At 43.2% G+C, this 18,565-nt stretch overlaps 1 protein-coding gene across 1 annotated transcript in view; it reads left to right on the top strand.

Annotated features, from left to right (window-relative positions):
- The first annotated feature begins 751 nt into the window (after positions 1–751).
- Positions 752–18,565, top strand: part of col14a1b (collagen, type XIV, alpha 1b) — an 80,671-nt gene continuing 62,857 nt past the window's right edge. The window contains 2 exon segments of the mRNA XM_080484456.1: positions 752–854; positions 5,509–5,594. Coding sequence (XP_080340582.1) covers positions 5,516–5,594 — 79 coding nt within the window. The 5' untranslated portion in view covers positions 752–854; positions 5,509–5,515.

Below are 18,565 nucleotides of genomic sequence, written 5' to 3'. Positions count from 1 at the left end.
GGAGCTGGAGGTGGATGACGCTGAAGGTGTCTGGTATGAAGCTGGAAGTCGGTGGAGCTGGAGGTGGATGATGCTGGAGCTGGATGATGCTGGACATGGGTGGAGCTGGAGGTGGGTGGAGCTGGAGGTGGATGATGCTGGAGGTGTCTGGTATGATGGTGGACGTGGGTGGAGCTGGAGGTGTCTGGTATGATGCTGGGCGTGGGTGGAGCTGGAGGTGCCTGGTATGATGCTGGGCGTGGATGGAGCTGGAGGTGTCTGGTATGATGCTTGGCGTGGGTGGAGCTGGAGGTGTCTGGTATGATGCTGGGCGTGGGTGGATCTGGTGGTGTCTGGTATGATGCTGGAGGCTTACATGGTGGAGCAGTGGTTGGTGCTCTCTCACATCTCATTGAAGTTTACATGAGACGTTAACTGATGAACGTAAATGTTAAGTTATGTGGTCATCTGTCTCTGAGTGTTTGTCCTGTGAGGGACTGGAGACGTGTCCAGGTCAACCTGTCCTCACCTGTCCAGGTGTAACTTTCCTTGTCCATAGTTAGGTGGGACGGGCTCCACAGCCTCGTGACCCTGAAAAGGATTAAGCGTAATAGAAGATGGATGGTTTGATGCTGGAGGTGGGTGGAGTTGGGGGGTGGTTGGAGCGGTCAGGTCTTCTCTCCACAGCTCGTGAGAAGGCGGTTTTACTGCGAAAGTTCTTCCGGTTCGCGCCTCCTCCACCCTCTTCAGCTTTGCGCAGCTTCTTGCAGGTCTGGAGCGCAGGTGGAGCCAGTTGGAGCAGGTGGAGCTCGCATCGGGTCACAGCTGCCAAGTGCGCCGAGGAGGAGAGCTGCGTGCCCGTGTCCCATCCGGAGGTAAGCGCGCACGTCCACACATACCAAGTTCCACACATCGATCCCTCTCTGCGCGCGGCGTTATGCGCTCTGGTGCGCATAACACCGCGCGCGCCTCACCAGTGCGTCTCTGCGTCCACCCAGTGCTGCTTGCGGCTCCTGGAGGCTCGGTTCCGAACCGGTCTGTGTTGCTGCTTCACCTTGGGTTCGGTGCTCTCTCACCGGAGCCACGAGCTCAAAGGAACTCCCGCGGACCTCGCGCTGCTCTCCGGGTTTCCACGTGTAACAGTCCGCGTTCCATGTAAAAGACGCGCAACAGACCGTGTCGCAGCGAGTGGAATGAGATTTTTCGCAGCAGCAGTTGGAAGGAGAAGTGAGGAGTTTTAACCTCATAAATCAAAGTGAACGCTCCTCGGTGCGCAGCTGGAAGAAAAGCGCACGAAGAGAAGAGTCGATTTACTGTCACTTCCCCACCATGTGAAGGAATCACACTCCAACAAATATTCCAGACGAGACTGACACGTTGAAATCAAACTTTTGTAGATTCTAGAACACTGTGTGTGTGTGTGTGTGTGTGTGTGTGTGTGTGTGTGTGTGTGTGTGTGTGTGTGTGTGTGTGTGTGTGTGTGTGTGTGTGTGTGTGTGTGTGTGTGTGTGTGTGTGTGTTCGGGTTCGGGTTAGGTTAGGGTAGTTAGTAACTGTTGATATCAAACTCGGTTTATTGACTCAATCATGTTTTAAAGGTGAAGTGATGATTAATGAGGTGGAGTCAGTGAGCAAGGCATGCTTCATAATGAGCTCCGGGCTCACACAGTGAGGCTCCATGCTACCGGGCAGTGTTGCCACAGTTACCTCGGAAAAAAAGTAATCTGTGTACAGATTACTAGTTACTCCCTTAAAAAGTAACGTAGCTACTTTACTGTTTGTTTTAATAGTAACAAAGTTGTATTACAAGTAACATTTTAGTTACTTTCAGCAGACAAACTTCGGGGCTAGGGTTGCCAACCGTCCCTTGACAAACGGAATCGTGGAACGGAGGTGGGCGGAGCATGGAGTAGGTTGTGTTTCTGTTTGGCTCCACCACCCTGCCTTTATTTAGATATATAACGCCTACTTTTTTAACGTCGCTGACAGTGGTACATTACGTATAAATATCTTAATGATCGTGAAGGACAGGAAACAAAAGCCAAAAGTGGCGGGAAAACCTGGCGACAATCCACCGACTGAGCTGGCGAGCGTGAGCGCCCCAAGCTCAGCTAACCCGGAAAAAAGACCCCGTGGAAACACCGATGGAGGAAGATGCCACGTCGCCCAATTTTTTTGTGGGCGATTAAAGGGATGAAAAGCTCTCTAAACACAAGGTTTGACAAACTAGTCAAACAAATCATTGTTATATTGCGTGGGAGTTTTATTTTCAGCATTCTCAGTTTTAACTTAATTCACAACAGGCTAAGGTAACTTACCGTTTGTGCAATAGAGGCAAAAAAACAAATAAATAAAAAAAAGTAAAGAAAAATAAATAAAAAAATAACCTGGTGATCTCAGTTTGTCACCATCACCTTTGTTCTAACCAACACCTGTTATAAGCCGTCAGCCTCGGGACTTTAAATAATACATTTCCAAATGATTGAAGCGTTCGAGGGATTGTTTCACCCCTGTAGGGTGAAGTGGAGCTGAAGTTTAGTGTCCAGCTCATAGTGAACCTATGTGCAGGTCTTCAGCTCAGCGGTTCCACATTAATGGGGTTTTTGTCCACTCCCCTTTGTTTGGGAACGAGGGTACGGGAGGGAATAGATCATCCTTTTTATTCGTTTGTTTTATGCGCTGTACTCATAACAATGTGTTTGTACATTATGGTGTCCAGTATTTTTGTCGTACATTGGTGTCATGAGCGGTCCCGATGGCAGCGCTGATGGAAATAACATTATTAATCTAACTTCCTGGAACGTCTGGCTCTCTTGGCTGGGTTATTCAAACCCGAGTAGCTTCTCATCTGCAGAACCTTTATAGTGACATTATGTTTGTACAAGAAACACATAAACATAAAGACGCTGTGAAAATTGAAGTGTGCTTGGATAGGACAAACCTATAAGGCCACTTTTTTCAGCTGAAGCACGTGGTGTCGCCATACTGATTAAAAAAATATTCCTTTTCAACACAAAAACACCAAAACCGATCCTTACAGCCGATTCATAATTGTGACGGGCGCCATTTTAACGCACCAGGTCACCCCGTTAAACACACCGCACCGAACTCTGATAATCCAGCCTTTTTCCGGGGTGTGTTTCATCTTATTCCTAATCTATCAACAACCACTCTGACAGTGGGGGGGGGGGGGGGGATTTTAACTGCGTCTTAGACACATTTGTGGACAGATCCTCCCCCTCGCCCCGCCGACCTCTCCGAGTCCACAGTTGTGCTGAACAGTCTGATGAAGTCGCTTAACCTCATCGATGTCTGGAGATTACAACATCCCACCGAGAAAGAATACTTCTTTTTTTCCCCCCATTTCACAACACCTATACAAGAATTGATTATTTTCTAATTGATTCTGAACTACTGTGAGCAATCCCTTCATCAAAATATCACAATATCTTGATCTCCGATCACAGTCCTGTTACTATCGGCTTGAATGCAGGATGGAAGAAGGCTCACTACCACTGGCAATTTAATCCCAACCTACTTGATATGTTTCGCAAGAAATGCTCCGTCTTTATCAAGGAATATGTGGCTTTCAATGACACAGGGGACGTCTCAGATTCAACTCTGTGGAAAGCCTTCAAAGTGGTACTGAGAGGGTTCGTAAAATATCATATGAAGCTGCACAAAAAAAAGCAACGAGACACAAGCTGGTGGAAATAGAACAACATCTTACCTCGCTGGACAAACTGTATAGAGAATCTCCTCCTCCACCTGTACTTAAGAACATTATAAAACTAAAACAAGAATATAACAGTATTATTTCTAAGCAAGTTTATATACATCCCAAACTCTTACAAAGGAAGAAGATATTCTTCAATTCCTGCAATCTCTTCAGCTCCCCAAACTAGTTTCAAAATGCACAGAATGAGCTTAACTCAGACATTTTACTACAGGAAGTACTCACAGCAATAAAAGAGTTCCCAAATGTGGAGGCAGCTGGCTACGATGGCCTTGGTATCGAGTTCTATAAGGCATATGCAACTGACGTGGCCCCTTTACTGCTACGAATGTATAACGACTCAATTAAAAACAAAAAACTGCCAAAGTCACTATATACAGCAAATATCTCCTGTAAACTTGAATTCTTGCACCAGCAGTGGAATAAAGTCCCCCAAGACCCGTGTGAAAGACTGGTGGAGAGCCTGCCAAGACGCATGACAGCTGGGATTAAAAATCAGGGTTATTCCACCAAGTATTGATTTCTGAACTCTTCCTAAGTTAAACATTAGTATTGTGTTTTGTTTTAAACTGAATATGATCTTGTTTTCGTCGTATTGTTTGAGGTCTGAAAACATTGCATCTTTTTTGTTATTTTGACCATTTGTCATTTTCTGCAAATAAATGCTCTAAATGACAATTTTTTTATTTGGAATTTGGGAGAAATGTTGTCAGTAGTTTATAGAATGAAACCAAAATCTTAATTTTACTCAAACACATACCTAAAAGTAGTAAAATCAGAGAAACCGATAATTTTGCAGTGGTCTCTGAAGTTTTTCCAGAGCTGTGTATGACATTTTTTGGGGGGAAATATAAAAACATTTAGTTAGAGTAGCACAATTAGATTGTTGTGATTCTATTGTAATTTAAGCCGGATGGAGTTCTGTTAAAGAAATATGTATTTTTATTCTATGAAGCAAGACAGGTTTCTATTTTGGAAAAATACAGATTTTATTCGGTTAATTTTGGTATTTTTGCAATAAAAATTAATTGCTAAATAATTTGTATCTCCTAAAGTTCAGGTTTAAGTCAGATTGTTACAAAAAGTGAACGCAATCGGGTCGGCCGGCCTGCCAGTGAGGAGCTCCTTATTTTATTTTCAGGGAGTTGGCAACACTATTCGGGCTAACACAGTAGCGAGGCTACATGTTAACGAGCTTCGGGGCTGACACAGTAGTGAGGCTACATGCTAACAAGCTTCAGGGCTTACACAGTAGTGAGGCTACATGCTACATGCTAACAGGCTTCAGGGCTTACACAGTAGTGAGGCTACATGCTACATGCTAACAGGCTTCAGGGCTTACACAGTAGCGAGGCTACATGCTAACGAACTTCGGTACTGACACAGTAGTGAGGCTACATGCTACATGCTAACAAGCTTCAGGGCTGACACAGTAGCGAGGCTACATGCTAACGAGCTTCGGGGTTGACAGTAGCAAGGCTACATGCTAACAAACTTCAGGGCTGACACAGTAGTGAGGCTACATGCTAACAAGCTTCAGGGCTCACACAGTAGCGAGGCTACATGCTAACAAGCTTTGGGGCTGACACAGTAGTAAGGCTACATGCTACATGCTAACAAGCTTCAGTGCTCACACAGTAGCGAGGCTACATGCTAACATGCAGTAGAGCGGAGCATTGCTACGTGGAAACGGAGCCCGAATGAGCTCAGCTGATAAACGGAGTCTCCCTCAGTTCTAATGTCTATTTTCTCTTCTTCATCCTCTCACTTCTACCCAAATCTGTCTGCTATCAGGGTGAAGATGAAGAATTCTTCACTCAAACTGAGTTTCTTCCTGTTGAGCTTCCTGCTCGTCTCCACTCAGTCAGATCCAGATGAAGGTGAGTTCCTCCTCCAGCACGGTTGAGGGGTTTGGGGGGGTCAGGACAGTCCAGGTATAAATTTGTTTGAAAAAGAACACGGTGGAAGTCAAATCGATACACTTCCAGAGATTGAACTTGATAATCGGCTGGATTTCTCGATATTTACGTCCTTGGCGGATGTAATGAAATCATCGGCTTACATTTGTTTGTATGTTTGTTAGAGAGATTACGTCAAAACTATTGCACAGATATTGTCAAATCTTTCACCACAGAGATATTAGACCATGAAAGATTCCATTAAAATTTGGAGGCGATCTGGAAACTTTATTTTTTTTTCCTGAGTCCAGGTCAACCTTTGGCGGACGTCAGAAATCTCTGATTGGCCTTGTTTCTGAGTTTGATGGTGCTGGTTGGTGTCACCGAGACGCGTTTGGGTCAGAACACTGGTGAAGCTGATGGTTGTAGATAAGGGTGTCCTCAATCCCGGGCCTGGAGGTCCGGTGTCCTGCAGGGTTTAGCTCTCCCAGCTTCAGCACACCTCAAATCTGATGTTGATATCAAGCTTGTAAAAAAAAAAAAAGCAGAGTAACGAGGCCCTGATTGCGTTCGGGTGCGTTTCAACTGGGAGAAACCAAAAACGTGCAGGACACCGGCCCTCCAGGCCTGGAACCGAGGACCAGAGACCGTCACAGGAGAAAACTGGCCTCAGATAAACTTCCTGTTTGAGTGAAAGAAGCCGTCCAGTCAGGTGATTAAGCAGGGAAATTTCTGCTTTGGGTTGGAGGTGGTTGGTTGTTATCTGCCTCAAAATGAGCAGCTCCACTGAGGTAGGGTGTGATTTTAGCCCGAAACAGAAGTGGTGGTGGATTACGAGGGCTTTCACTCTTCTTCTCTGTAATATCTGATAATGTTTCAGGGGAGATCAAGACATTTCTCCTCGTTTAGCTGGAGAATCGACTTGTTCTGCTGTAGAAGAAGGAAAAGTTTGGTTGAAGATGTATTTATTACAGCTGAGCTTCCAGTCGTTTCTGCGTTCAGGCTGTGAAATACATTAAAAACATGGAGTTTTGAAATGAAAACACGAGCCGCTTTTCTTTATTTTAACACTTTAACACATGGCAACACGTCTTAAAACACCCCGTTGTTCAAGAAAATCCAATAATTGTTTCCATACACATGGGGAGGGGGGGTATGTAAAAAACTAAAAAAGGGATGGACCTTAAATGGTGCAGTCAAAAGTATTCTGGACTACTGAATACTACATTGTTACAAATAGATTTTGCTTCTTAACAGTAATATATTGATGTTTGACGCATCTAGCCAGGTAATGGTTTTCACATGTACCTGACTCACCTCACTCCACACCTCACTCCTCGCCTCACTACATGTACTTGTTCATGCCCCCTGTAGTTTTACATTGCTTCCATCCCTGCTTACTCCCCTAACCTGTACACCTGTAAACTCTGAAATAGTTTCTATTACCCGTGTTAGTTTTTAATTGAATATTATATGCTATTTGTTATTTGTAGGCCTCCTATAGGTCAGTCCCAAAACCTCAGAATGTCACAGTCACACATAGATTGGTGAGGGAACGAGCAAGATCGTCAATACTTATATCAAAATCAGCATTTTCACAGCAAAGAATATTTTAGTCTTCAATGAAATGCATTAATGATGTGCAGTTATCCAAACGTGTTAACATTTTGGAAATGAAAAATTAGATCATAGGTTCATAGATATTCTCCATATATATATATATATATATATATATATATATATATATATATATATATATATATATATTTCCTCAGCATTTTGAAAAGAAAAGAAACGTCCAAATTCCTCCCATCTGCCCCGGCATTTGAACGCATCAGGATGAGTTAGAGGCCTATGAACCAATCAGAGGCCGCCTTTCAAAGGGTCTGGACCACATGACCTCATGCTCCTTCATCTGTCCAGATTCTAAAGCCACCATCTGCCTCTCCTGCACTAAAATGCAATATTACCCCAGATAGGGGCAAAACAAGAGATGGGTGGAGTGTCTTCAATATGTTTATTCACTTTATACCAAATGTCAATCGAATTGATACCAAGGTAAGTAAATTCATCAATTGCATTAATAAATGGGTTTGTGTTCCCACATTTCGTCTTTCTTCCTCATTCATGAAGAGTGTGGAAGATTTTGAAGAGTTAATAGTATATCCAGGGAATCGGCCAAACATATCAACCTGTTTGCATCAAATCTAGATACTAACAGCCAGATTTGTCAAAAAAAAGATAACATCATCAGCGTATAAAGCTATTTTATGTATATGTTCATTAATTTGGATTAATTGTCATAGCCAGGGGTTCTAAGACCAATATGAGTAACATCCATGATAAAGGACGCCAGTGGCGGCTGGTGATGAATTTCTTAGGTGAGGCTCTTCATTATTATTTGATTTCCGCCAACGTTAACTTCATTGAAAGCAAAATAAACTGCTTTTTTTTTAAGATCCTAAATTTGATCGGAGATTAGATTTGCTAAAATCTGAACACATTTTGTTTGCGTGCATTTAAAAAGAACTAATGATGGAGAAAGTTGAACCTGACCTGCAGCTTTTCGGCCAAATTTCTCCTTTTCAAATATGTAAATTAGAAGAGACGTGACAGAGACTCACTGCTCGCCGTCTTCAGCAGCATCTTGTAGAAACACCAGAGAACAAACCCAAACTGACTTTAAGCCAATCACAGAGCTCGGGCCGATTCAAACAGCGACTCGGACGTCAAACACACTGATTGGTTTAATTTCATGTCGGTCGCTCTGGTGTTAAACAGTAATTGGTGAGATTGCTTCTAAGCCCCGCCTCCTCTAGGTGGTTTTCACATCACCCCAAACTGCTCACTCTTATTGAATTTTATCTGTAGTATTAGTTTATTCATAGATTTTATATTTTTTAAAAGTCATTTCGAGCTCTTTGGTATTTTTTAATTTTTTAGAAGAGCAACTCAGTAAATTATCAGAATAATATTAGTTTTGGTTAAGTTCAAATAACTGAACGCACAAGGAAACAACGGTAGCAATTGATTGTGAGTATATGTGATTGTTTGTGGACCTTTAACCCCGTAAAATAATCAATTTACATCAAACAATATCACACGGAAAATCATAATAAAAGTGAACAGATAATGTCTTACGGTATTTTAACAAACTAATTTAGATAATGTCCTACCTTATTAAAACTAAAATAATTTTCACCAATAAACAAACAAAAAGTCTGGGCAAAGTTTAAATCACTACATCCCATTGCATGCCTGTTTACTTGGGAGTTTGTAGGAAAAATAAAGTCGATCTCCAAACGAGGGAAAGAAAAATCAATATCAATAGAGCCGGTTCTGAGCACCCCACTTCCTGTTTCCAGCAGATGGGGCTACGGCTGATGGTGGTAATTGTTGTATGACTGTGGTGAGGGTTGGACTCATGCAGTGTGTCAAGTTTGAGGTCAATCTGATCACGTTCAGTCTATTTACATTGCACTTCCTGTTCCATGGCGAAGGTTGTCAAAGCCATGCCCTCAAATGGCGTTACGACGGAGAGTCATCATATCGTGATCGGCGCCCGGACTCTGATGCAACGTGTCAAATTTCAGGCTGATCTGACCACGTTCCGCCGACTTACACTGCACTTCCTGTTTCGCGGCGAAGCAAACTGCGTCGCGGTCACGGCCACGCCCTAAAAGACAGCTTTTGATAACTTTTGCTCTTCAACCCCGTTTTGTTCACTTTTCACAGAGCTCCATCAATTGTGAATTTCGCAATATTTCCATTGTTGGAAAATGATGTCATATTTACAAGTGACATATCTCCAATGATGTAGATTTTATTTTCTGATTTTAGCTTGTTACAGAATTTTCAATTTTTCAATCTTTCTTTCTGAACCCGGCAAAATTTGGTCAAATTCGGACCTAATTAATTCACATGTTCCAAGTTCAATTTTGGCTTTTTTCATAAAACCCTATAGGAATGTAAGCAGCTTCCATGTTGAAATAGAAAAACGGGGGTGTTTGTAACACACCCGGGTGTGTCGGTGACGTGCGGGGGGGTGTCGGTGACGGGGGAGGTGTCAAAAGAGGAAGTGCGGGGTGACGCACAGGGGGAAATGTTTGACAGGTGAACTGTCATGTGGCTGGAGGCAATAAAGAAAGCCGACTCCACTCCTTCGTCCGTCTCGTCTTTCCCAGCCTCCACAGCATTAACATTTTGGGAAATCTGCGAAGTATTGCGTTTTTACCTCAACGCAGCAAAAATGGCGCGAATCGGTCTCGCCTCGATGAGATCGTAACACTGTACAAAGAACTTTTTTCACCTAAAACTCTATGGAAATGTGAAAGTTTTACAATGAAGTTCAAAAATCCATCGGCTATGTAATATATCACCGTTATTATGATGTTTGGGTTTTGGGCCTTTTCTCGCCTGCATACAGACTTACAGTCAATATCCCTCATGATATTTCACATGGTAAAGGTCTTATATTGACTGTTTGTGTAAGATTGTGGGAATATGAGCGACATGCATGCCTCTAATGCAAAATTAGTGGATTAGTGTGATGTCTGCGTTTTTAGAAATCTAAATTGTTGATTTTAAACCTCGACGTGCCAGGAACTGTCATAAGTGGACCCATGAGCAAGGCATCATAACAGCCAAATTTAAAAGTTTTTCACAATATGTGTGCAGGATACATGAAAACATGCAAAAATCTATGGCCATGGGAATATATGATAAAACAAAAAACAAATTTTCAGTTCCTAGTGCAGACATCGGGTCAGTTTTTCATGTGGAATTCTAAATCGAAATTTGTCCATATTTTTGGAAGATGCACTACAATAAGCGATGTGTAACATTCTGATTTGGGTACTAGGCTATAGAAATCAGAAATACAGAAATTAATTTGTACATGACAAATGAAAAACCCTTGAAATGTTTTATTATCAGACGCTACACTGTACATCTGATATCCTGTACGTGAATTTTGCAACCGCAATGGTAAAACATTTAGAATTCTACAAACAACTACGGTGTTTCATATCATGCATGGTAGATGTATTGCTAATCCAAATGCAGATATAATATTATGAAATTGTATGCAAAAGGGTCACTTTCTTTAAAAAGAAAAAAAATGCTAAACAAAAATAGGATGATATATATCAGTTCTGAATACACTGTCTAGTATGCAGCCCAACACAGAAAATGTCAAACAAACAATTTTCAGTCTTGCTCTATCCAAAACAAAAAATAGGATAAGTGCTGTTTGTCAAAATTATAGGGAATACCATGCCACCAAGAAGGACACACTTGAAGAAACATACTATATTTGGGAAACTCTCAGTAACCCACAGAACAAAACCATGTGCAGTCATCACGGCTTTTATACACATTAGTACAAAGTTTTTTTTTAAAGTGCCATGTCGTGAATGCCTTTGTTCCAAACGTAATTTCTCCACACTAGTTTTACCCCAAAAAGTTTGAACAATTATACAGCCAGAGAATAACTCCGTAACTCTGTAATAAGTAAATCCTTTCATGAGAATTGGAAACCAGAAAGCCTTCTAGACACCTTATCTTCAGATTTCCCACAGACTACCAACCAGTAGGTTGATAAAAACGTTCACTGGAGTGGAAAGCGTCACATCAGTACAATGCAGCTTTTGAGATCTATTGTCATGGTTAAACTATACTTGTCTCCTTGACGGAGTAAATTTTTAATTTTTAATTAAATTTTTTCCGTTTTTAGTGCTGTTAAGCACCTTGTGACTCATGTCTGGGAAAGGTGCTATATAAATAAATTCTATTCTATTCTATTGTATTCTATTGTATTCTATTCTATAATCGATGGCAAAGCAATACTGAACCATGGGAACTGTACCATGTGAACTGTACATGCTCACCGGCACAAAGAGGTGGAGGCTGTTGATCAGGATTCATTACTTGAAGTTGGAGGTACATCTGATAGTCGAGGCGGTGGGCAGATCCTCCTGAACCTTGGTGGCCTGGACACTGTGGGAAAAGTTCCTCCACCTCACCCCCAGTTGCTCTCGGTGGTACTGACAAACCCACGTCTCTTCTGGATCAAGGGCCCTTCCAGCTACCGCTTGGCCTGAATTCAACATTGAAACAATATTTATTGATCAAAATTTGAAAGTGCAAATTAATCAGACGACGACCCCTAGTCAGAGGGATCAGTTGTGAAAATCATACTAAAGAGCGATAGATTTTGAAAAATTGCAGTATAGATACCATGGCCCTTCATAAAACCTGGGCCTGAAATATGCTTTCAGTCAATCTTGATTAAATGGTTGTTAATCAGTTGGTTGAGAATTTTTTTTTGACGAATTTCGTATGTATAAGAATAGTATACTATTTACACAGTAAAACAAGGTATATATATATATATATATATATATATATATATATATATAATCAAATAATTTTTTTCAGTATGTCCGTTACATTTACTAGTGCATTGACTACTACTTAGCCTAAATACTATAATATATTTGTCACCAATGACTTGTAATTTGACTAATTTGTATGAATTTGGTGCATATTTTGATCACAAGACTGATGACAATGATCGAATGATGGACATACCTGTTCTAAGACTGAGTTGACATTCTGATAGACTCTCTGTAGGAAGCTTTAGCAAAGCCAGATGACCCGAGACGTCCTCCAGACGAGATGATGCGATGGTGCACTCCCCTGTAGTTTCACCAAATGCACATTCTTCTTCCATTGCAGACGGTGGAAAGTTCTGTAATTCAAGATTTACCTTGTCTTCTGCCATGTCTGCACGTGGTGACGTTGTTTACCACGACCCGCACAGAATTCCAGGCTCGCATAAAATGTTTGCTATTTTTCTTTTGACACACCTAGGTCAATACTATTTGTTGAAATAAATGTTTTCATTGCAAAAGCTTTGATAAGTATAATTGTATATTTAGGTTTAGTGGAATGTTTTCTTGTGAAAGTTGTACTTGCACCCGTCGCCCCCTGGTGAGAAATGGCCGAACCTCGCGCCGCTACATTCTCCCGAAAATTAAAGTTTATTCAATCGTAAATGGAAATCCCACAAGTTTGAGCCTTGAAAACACAAGTCAAATAGTGTTTTGATGAATCCGAGGTGAATTCAGGGAAATCAGATCTACATCATGGGAGTTTTTCAAGGTTGATTCGTTTTCCTTCATATTTCTTTGTTAGATACTCTGGCATGTCAAAAAAGGTCGACTTTTCAGAGTGCTCAAACATTGAGAAAAAGCAAAGAAGAACACAACCAATACCCCAGAACCAGTTTTATTGCTCAAGACAACATATCTGGAAAGTTTGAGGGAAATCGGAGTCGGTCATTGGGAAAATGTTTCGCAATTCGGCCTGCTTCTCTCTGAGACAGCCCGGTTTATTTTTCCATTTCAACATGGAAGCTGCTTACATTCCTATAGTGTTTTGTGAAAAAAAGCCAAAATTTAACTTGGAACATGTGAATTAATTAGGTCTGAATTTTACCAAATGTTGCCGCGTTCAGAAAAAAGAAATTTGAAAATCAGAAAATCCCACCATTTTCTCAAACTTTTTGTGTTATTCCGGTGTGTCTTCAGTGTTGTGAATAGAAAACACAAAAATTTAATTTACATCATGGGAGATATGTCACTTGTAATATGACATCATTTTCTAAAAATGGAAATAAGCTATTGCGAAATTCAAAATTTTTGGCACCATGCCAAGTTTCTATGAAATTTCACAATATATTAGAAATTCATTATTTCTTTAATTTGGAGTCCAGACGTCACTACAATGACCATTATTTCAATATTGATGTGATTTAAAGGCATGTTTTTGAAGATAGGTGTGTAAAAGTGTGATTTTAGCGCCGAAACGCTCGGTTTTTGGCTCAGATCCAATCGCTTCTCACACAAAGACAATTTAAGGCAGGAGACTTCGGTCTGCAGTTTTCATGGTTTAAGGGTTGGACCTCTCCGTGTGCCAGTTTCAAGAAAATCGGAGATGGTCATCGGGACTGCCCCACCTGGTTCTCTCTGAGACGGCCAGTTAAAATTACTTTTTTCTTAAAAATAAGAAAAAAGACCCCCAATCCCACTGTGAAATTGATGCCCGGTTACAACGTGGACACCTGCAACTTATAGTCAAGTGCATCCTATATATATATGTACAAAATTCTTTTTCTTTTTAAAATAGGTGGGTGCGGCTTATATTCAGGTGCACTCAATAGTCCAGAAATTACGGTAGATCTGAGTTTCCTCCTGGGACGAGCTTGCTCTAGAAAATTTGTACATTTGCGGAAAAATTCACCAAAATCTGCCATTTTCCTTCAAGAATCCTAATTCCTGTTGATTTTTCTGTATTGCCGTATGAGAGTTTTTTGCTTGTCTTGGCCTGTTAGATATGTGTGCCGATTTTCGTAGCTCTCTGTGAAATGGGATTCTGGGGCTGCCTTTTTTTTTAATTTTGCAGGTGGCGCCGTTGAGCCAATTTGCAAGTCACATGTGTAACTCCCCCAAATTATCAAAATTTTCACCGAGCCTGACAAGTGTGCAAAGTTTCACAAAATGTTATTTAGGTTAAGGCCCTCAAAAATGCATCTGTTTGGGCTGACAAGCAATAATAATAATAATAACAATAACTAACAATAATAATAATAATAATAATAACAATAATAATCCCTACAGTTTCAATAGGGTCCTATGCGCTGTCAGTGCCCGGACCATAATATAGGGGTAATACTTAAAAAGTTTCACAGCAACTGAGGTATATAATATAGGGACGACCGACAGACAGGGCAATAAGTGTCCATATTAACAAGTATTTACATAAAGTGACTTCACCCGTCAGTCTGTCAACATCCACTGATCATCTTTAACAAGAATTGTGAACAGTTCTCACGATTGTGTTAATTAGTTCTGTCTCTCAAGTCATTGATGGAAATCCTCCGCTTCCCGGGGTGATCAAATAAGATGTATTTTCCCGTCGTGGAAGATCCTCATGCGGCACGGATTGAACTGAAATCCTCGGAACATTCCTTCATCAGTGAACTTTTTCCTGACGGTGTTGAAGTTGCTGTGGTGTTTTGACAGTCTCAGCTGAGAGATCTTGGGCAAAGAAAAGTTTGTTTCCTTCATGTGTCACATCAGAATCAGAATGAGAATCGACTTTATTGTCATTGCAACAAGTACAACGAAATTGCCTTTTAAGCTTGGGGGGAAAAAGAGACGACGAGAGGCGAGTAGAAGAGAAAAAAACGCAGATTTCAAACGGTGCTCTGAGGGAGTACAGTGTGTGATTCGGAAAAAAACCACCTCAAGCACATTTAAAGCATCGACACAGATTACAACCGTTACAACCCAGTGTATGTCTAGGGGTAAGGGAAGCAACATAAAACCAAACAAAGAACGTAAAGTGAATAAGGCACGCAGCCGTTTATTCATATACAATATAAAGAAACAATACAACCCACGCTTTTGTCAGAAAGCGGCACGGAACAGAAAAACACGCTCGCAGGCTCCAACACTACCCAGAAATCTGGCTTCAGGAAGGGGAGCCTCGGCGGTAAATCACCTTTAAAGGATAACAATTGAAGGGAAGGGCTGCGGGTGACGGCAAACCAAAAAAACAATTAAAACAAAACTCTGCCCTGTCACCAACCCAATAACGCCCCCGCCCAACTAACTAATTATTCTGGGTGGCCTTCCAGCACCTTAATTAAATGAAAGCAAATCTGCCTGGCTACTCTAGGACTTACCTGGCAAACAAAACATTACTCAAACCGCCACCCATAAACTAGATAAATATCTAGATACTAAATATTTACAATCAATCTACAAGTGTGTGACAAAGCGAAGTCCCACAGCCCAAAGATTGTTAAATATGATTCAATAACGAAACAGGAGAAAAACCCACACGGCACGAGGCGGACTGCTCAGATTAAATCACAGGCGCCCTTGCTATTGACTCTATGCAGCTTTTAAAGGGTTGAGATGAGCGTTGTGAAGAGGTGATTGGCCGGAAGCGATGATGACAGCGAGGGGGCCGGCCAACCAACAAGCAGGGAAACACTGAGCAGCAGTAGAGGAGGGACGGGCTGGATGCGTGGTCCTCTGGGGATTCCCTCCAGGAGAACAAACAATTAAGACACACACTTAACTGATTGACAAGTGCTGGCCGACTAACTCCCACACTGACACAGCACACAGAAAACAACTGAACTGAGGTCCGGAGACCGTAACACAACATATGTTCAAGACAAAGCACATGTGGGCATGGGGGGGGGGGGTGTTGCAGCCCGCCACTGGGGAAGGGGGGGGGCGCAGCCTCTCGTAGGCGTGCAGCTCACCTCCCCCAGCTGCCTCTGCGTGGGAGGGAGGAGGGAGGAGGGGACCAACGGAGGCGGTGAAGCAGTCCTGGTTGCTTATCTCTGCGGTGTCAGTCCAGCGTCTGGTGTTGTGAGACGGCCTTGATAGTCCTGGTCAGAGACAAGTTGCCAGTGGGGCGGGTGTGAGGAGATAACAGAGGACAGAGCCTCCGTTTTAACAAACACATCCAGGAGAAATAGGAAAACAATCCAGCCTTCGGCGTCTGGACGTCTGAGGGAATCTGAATGTAGATAAGATTTGTCTTCGGTCAGGACGACTTCGACTTTCTCTCGTCCTCGAGTGTCTCTGGTCTCCATGCTGCTCCAAATCGGTGGTCATTTTTTTAGCATTCCAGCCGAGCTCTGCAATTCTCCAAGTTGATTTCCATTCTGCATAAACGTTCAAGAGTTGCGTCTTGCATACTTTTGAGTTCGTTTATCACGAGTCTGAGCTGTCAAAGCCCTGCACAGTCCCTCAGTGACGATCGGCAGACTTCCCAATACAGCTGCCTGCGTCTTCTCCACTTTGAGATAGATCAGTAAGCCACCAGCTCCAATCAGCAGCATACCTGTTATCATGAATCCAATTATGTAGAGGTCTTCCACGTCCTCCATGGAAAGAATTGACAGACACACGATCCTCCAGCTCCCCCAGGAGTCCAACATGTATCCGCAGCAAACGTACGGGCTCTCCCTTGCCCAATCGTCTAGTCGTGAAAGTTTGGTCGATTGCATTGATAGAGCAGCTGATCAATTCCATGGTTTCGGTTCGGATCGGAGTGTAAAGAGAGGCTCTTGTTAGATTCTGACATGGGACAGACAAGACGGGAGCAGCAAGCAGGGAAGATAAGGGAGGAAAGGAGAGGAGAGAGAAGCGACCGCCTTCATTGAGTGCCGGAAGAAGCCACAGTGTTTAGCGGAGCGGAAAACAATCTGGTCTTGAAAGTGTAGGAACCGAATCAGGACCGCTCTGTTCTGGTCTGGTCTCGGTGGAGCCAGGGTGCGATGGACTCTCTCCAGGATAGGGGATTTAGCGTTCTCCAGTCCCAGCCATCTCGGTCACATAGTCTGTATAAACTCCATCAGCGGTCGGGTTCCTTCGGCTCCGGTTTTCCAGGTCCTCAGTCTTCATTTCGAGGAATGCAAGTCGTTTTATTGCACTTATCAGTTCAGTTTGAGCCTTTTCCAGTTGTTTCTCGGTTGTCATGATCCGATGTTCAGCCTCTTCCACCCTCGTGATGATAGAAGAGACATTCTTTTTCACGTGTTGCTTTCCAGAGCTACAACGCCGTTGGCCATCTTATTGAGGCGGTGATCGATAAGAGTCCAACTTTAAAGAAAATCCTCTGAGTCTGAGCGAAGTCCGTTGAGCTCAGTTAGCACCACCACCATGTCCGCCATGCTGCCAACAGCCTCCTCCTTGGGCTGCGCCTGTGGAGAGCTTGGTTTCTTGCAGGTTAAATATCATAGTCCTTAACTGGAGTCGATGTTGACATGGTCCACAATCAGTTAGCGCACTTAAATTATGGTTTAAAGGATATTTGGTGCAAGGTATTGAGGAGCATCAACCCTAGGCTGCCATTTTGTTCCATGGCTCCACAGCGCCCCCACTTGAACTCTTTTTACTGGGGTTGTGCTTCCAGACTGAATAAAAGAGCTCAGAGTGCTTCTCTTCACTTCCTTCCTAAAGCTACATGAGGTGAAATCCTCTGATCCAAAACATTGACGTGGTTTGCAGGTGCAGGTCCAGATGAATGAGCCGAAGCTCCTGTTGAGTAATTACTTAGTCTGGTCTTAAATCACGACCCACCCAGGAGCTGTCATCAGGTGTCAGCGGTGAAGGCCAAAGGTCAGAGGAAGACCGAGCGTCAGCCGGAGGGGAAACAGACGGGAATGTTTTTTGGGATTAAACTGGCTCACATCTCATGTTGACCCAGGAGAACACACTCTGCTCCCTACAGCGCCCCCTACCTGCTCCCCACAGCGCCACTACCTGTTCCCCACAGCACCCACTACCTGCTCCCCATAATGCCACTACCTGCTCCCCACAGGGCCCCCTACCTGCTCCCCACAGCACCCCCTACCTGCTCCCCACAACACCCCCTACCTGCTCCCACAACACCACTACCTGCTCCCCACAGCACCCCCGACCTGCTCCCCAGTGCGCCACTACCTGCTCCCCACAGCGCCTCCTACCTGCTCCCCACTGCGCCACTACCTGCTCCCCACAGCGCCACTACCTGCTTCCCACTGCGCCACTACCTGCTCCAAACAGCGCCCCCTACCTGCTCCCCACAGCGCCACTACCTGCTCCCCACAGCGCCACTACCTGCTCCCCACTGCGCCACTACCTGCTCCCCACAACGCCACTACCTGCTCCCCACTGCGCCACTACCTGCTCCCCACAGCGCCACTACCTGCTCCCCACAGTGCCACTATCTGCTCCCCACAGCGCCCCCTACCTGCACACTCTCTACACAGTGTACACACTTCCTTCACATCTCTATTTGAATCTACATGAAAAACAACAGAATCAAGTGTAGTCTGAATTTATCACCATCAGTAGTGTGTGTGTGTGTGTGTGTGTGTGTGT

The sequence above is a fragment of the Lipophrys pholis genome (assembly GCF_963383615.2).
Source record: "Lipophrys pholis genome assembly, chromosome: 17".
Taxonomy (NCBI): Eukaryota; Metazoa; Chordata; class Actinopteri; order Blenniiformes; family Blenniidae; genus Lipophrys; species Lipophrys pholis.
Note: the sequence above shows the minus strand (reverse complement) of the source record. Positions and strands in the feature narration are given on the sequence as shown.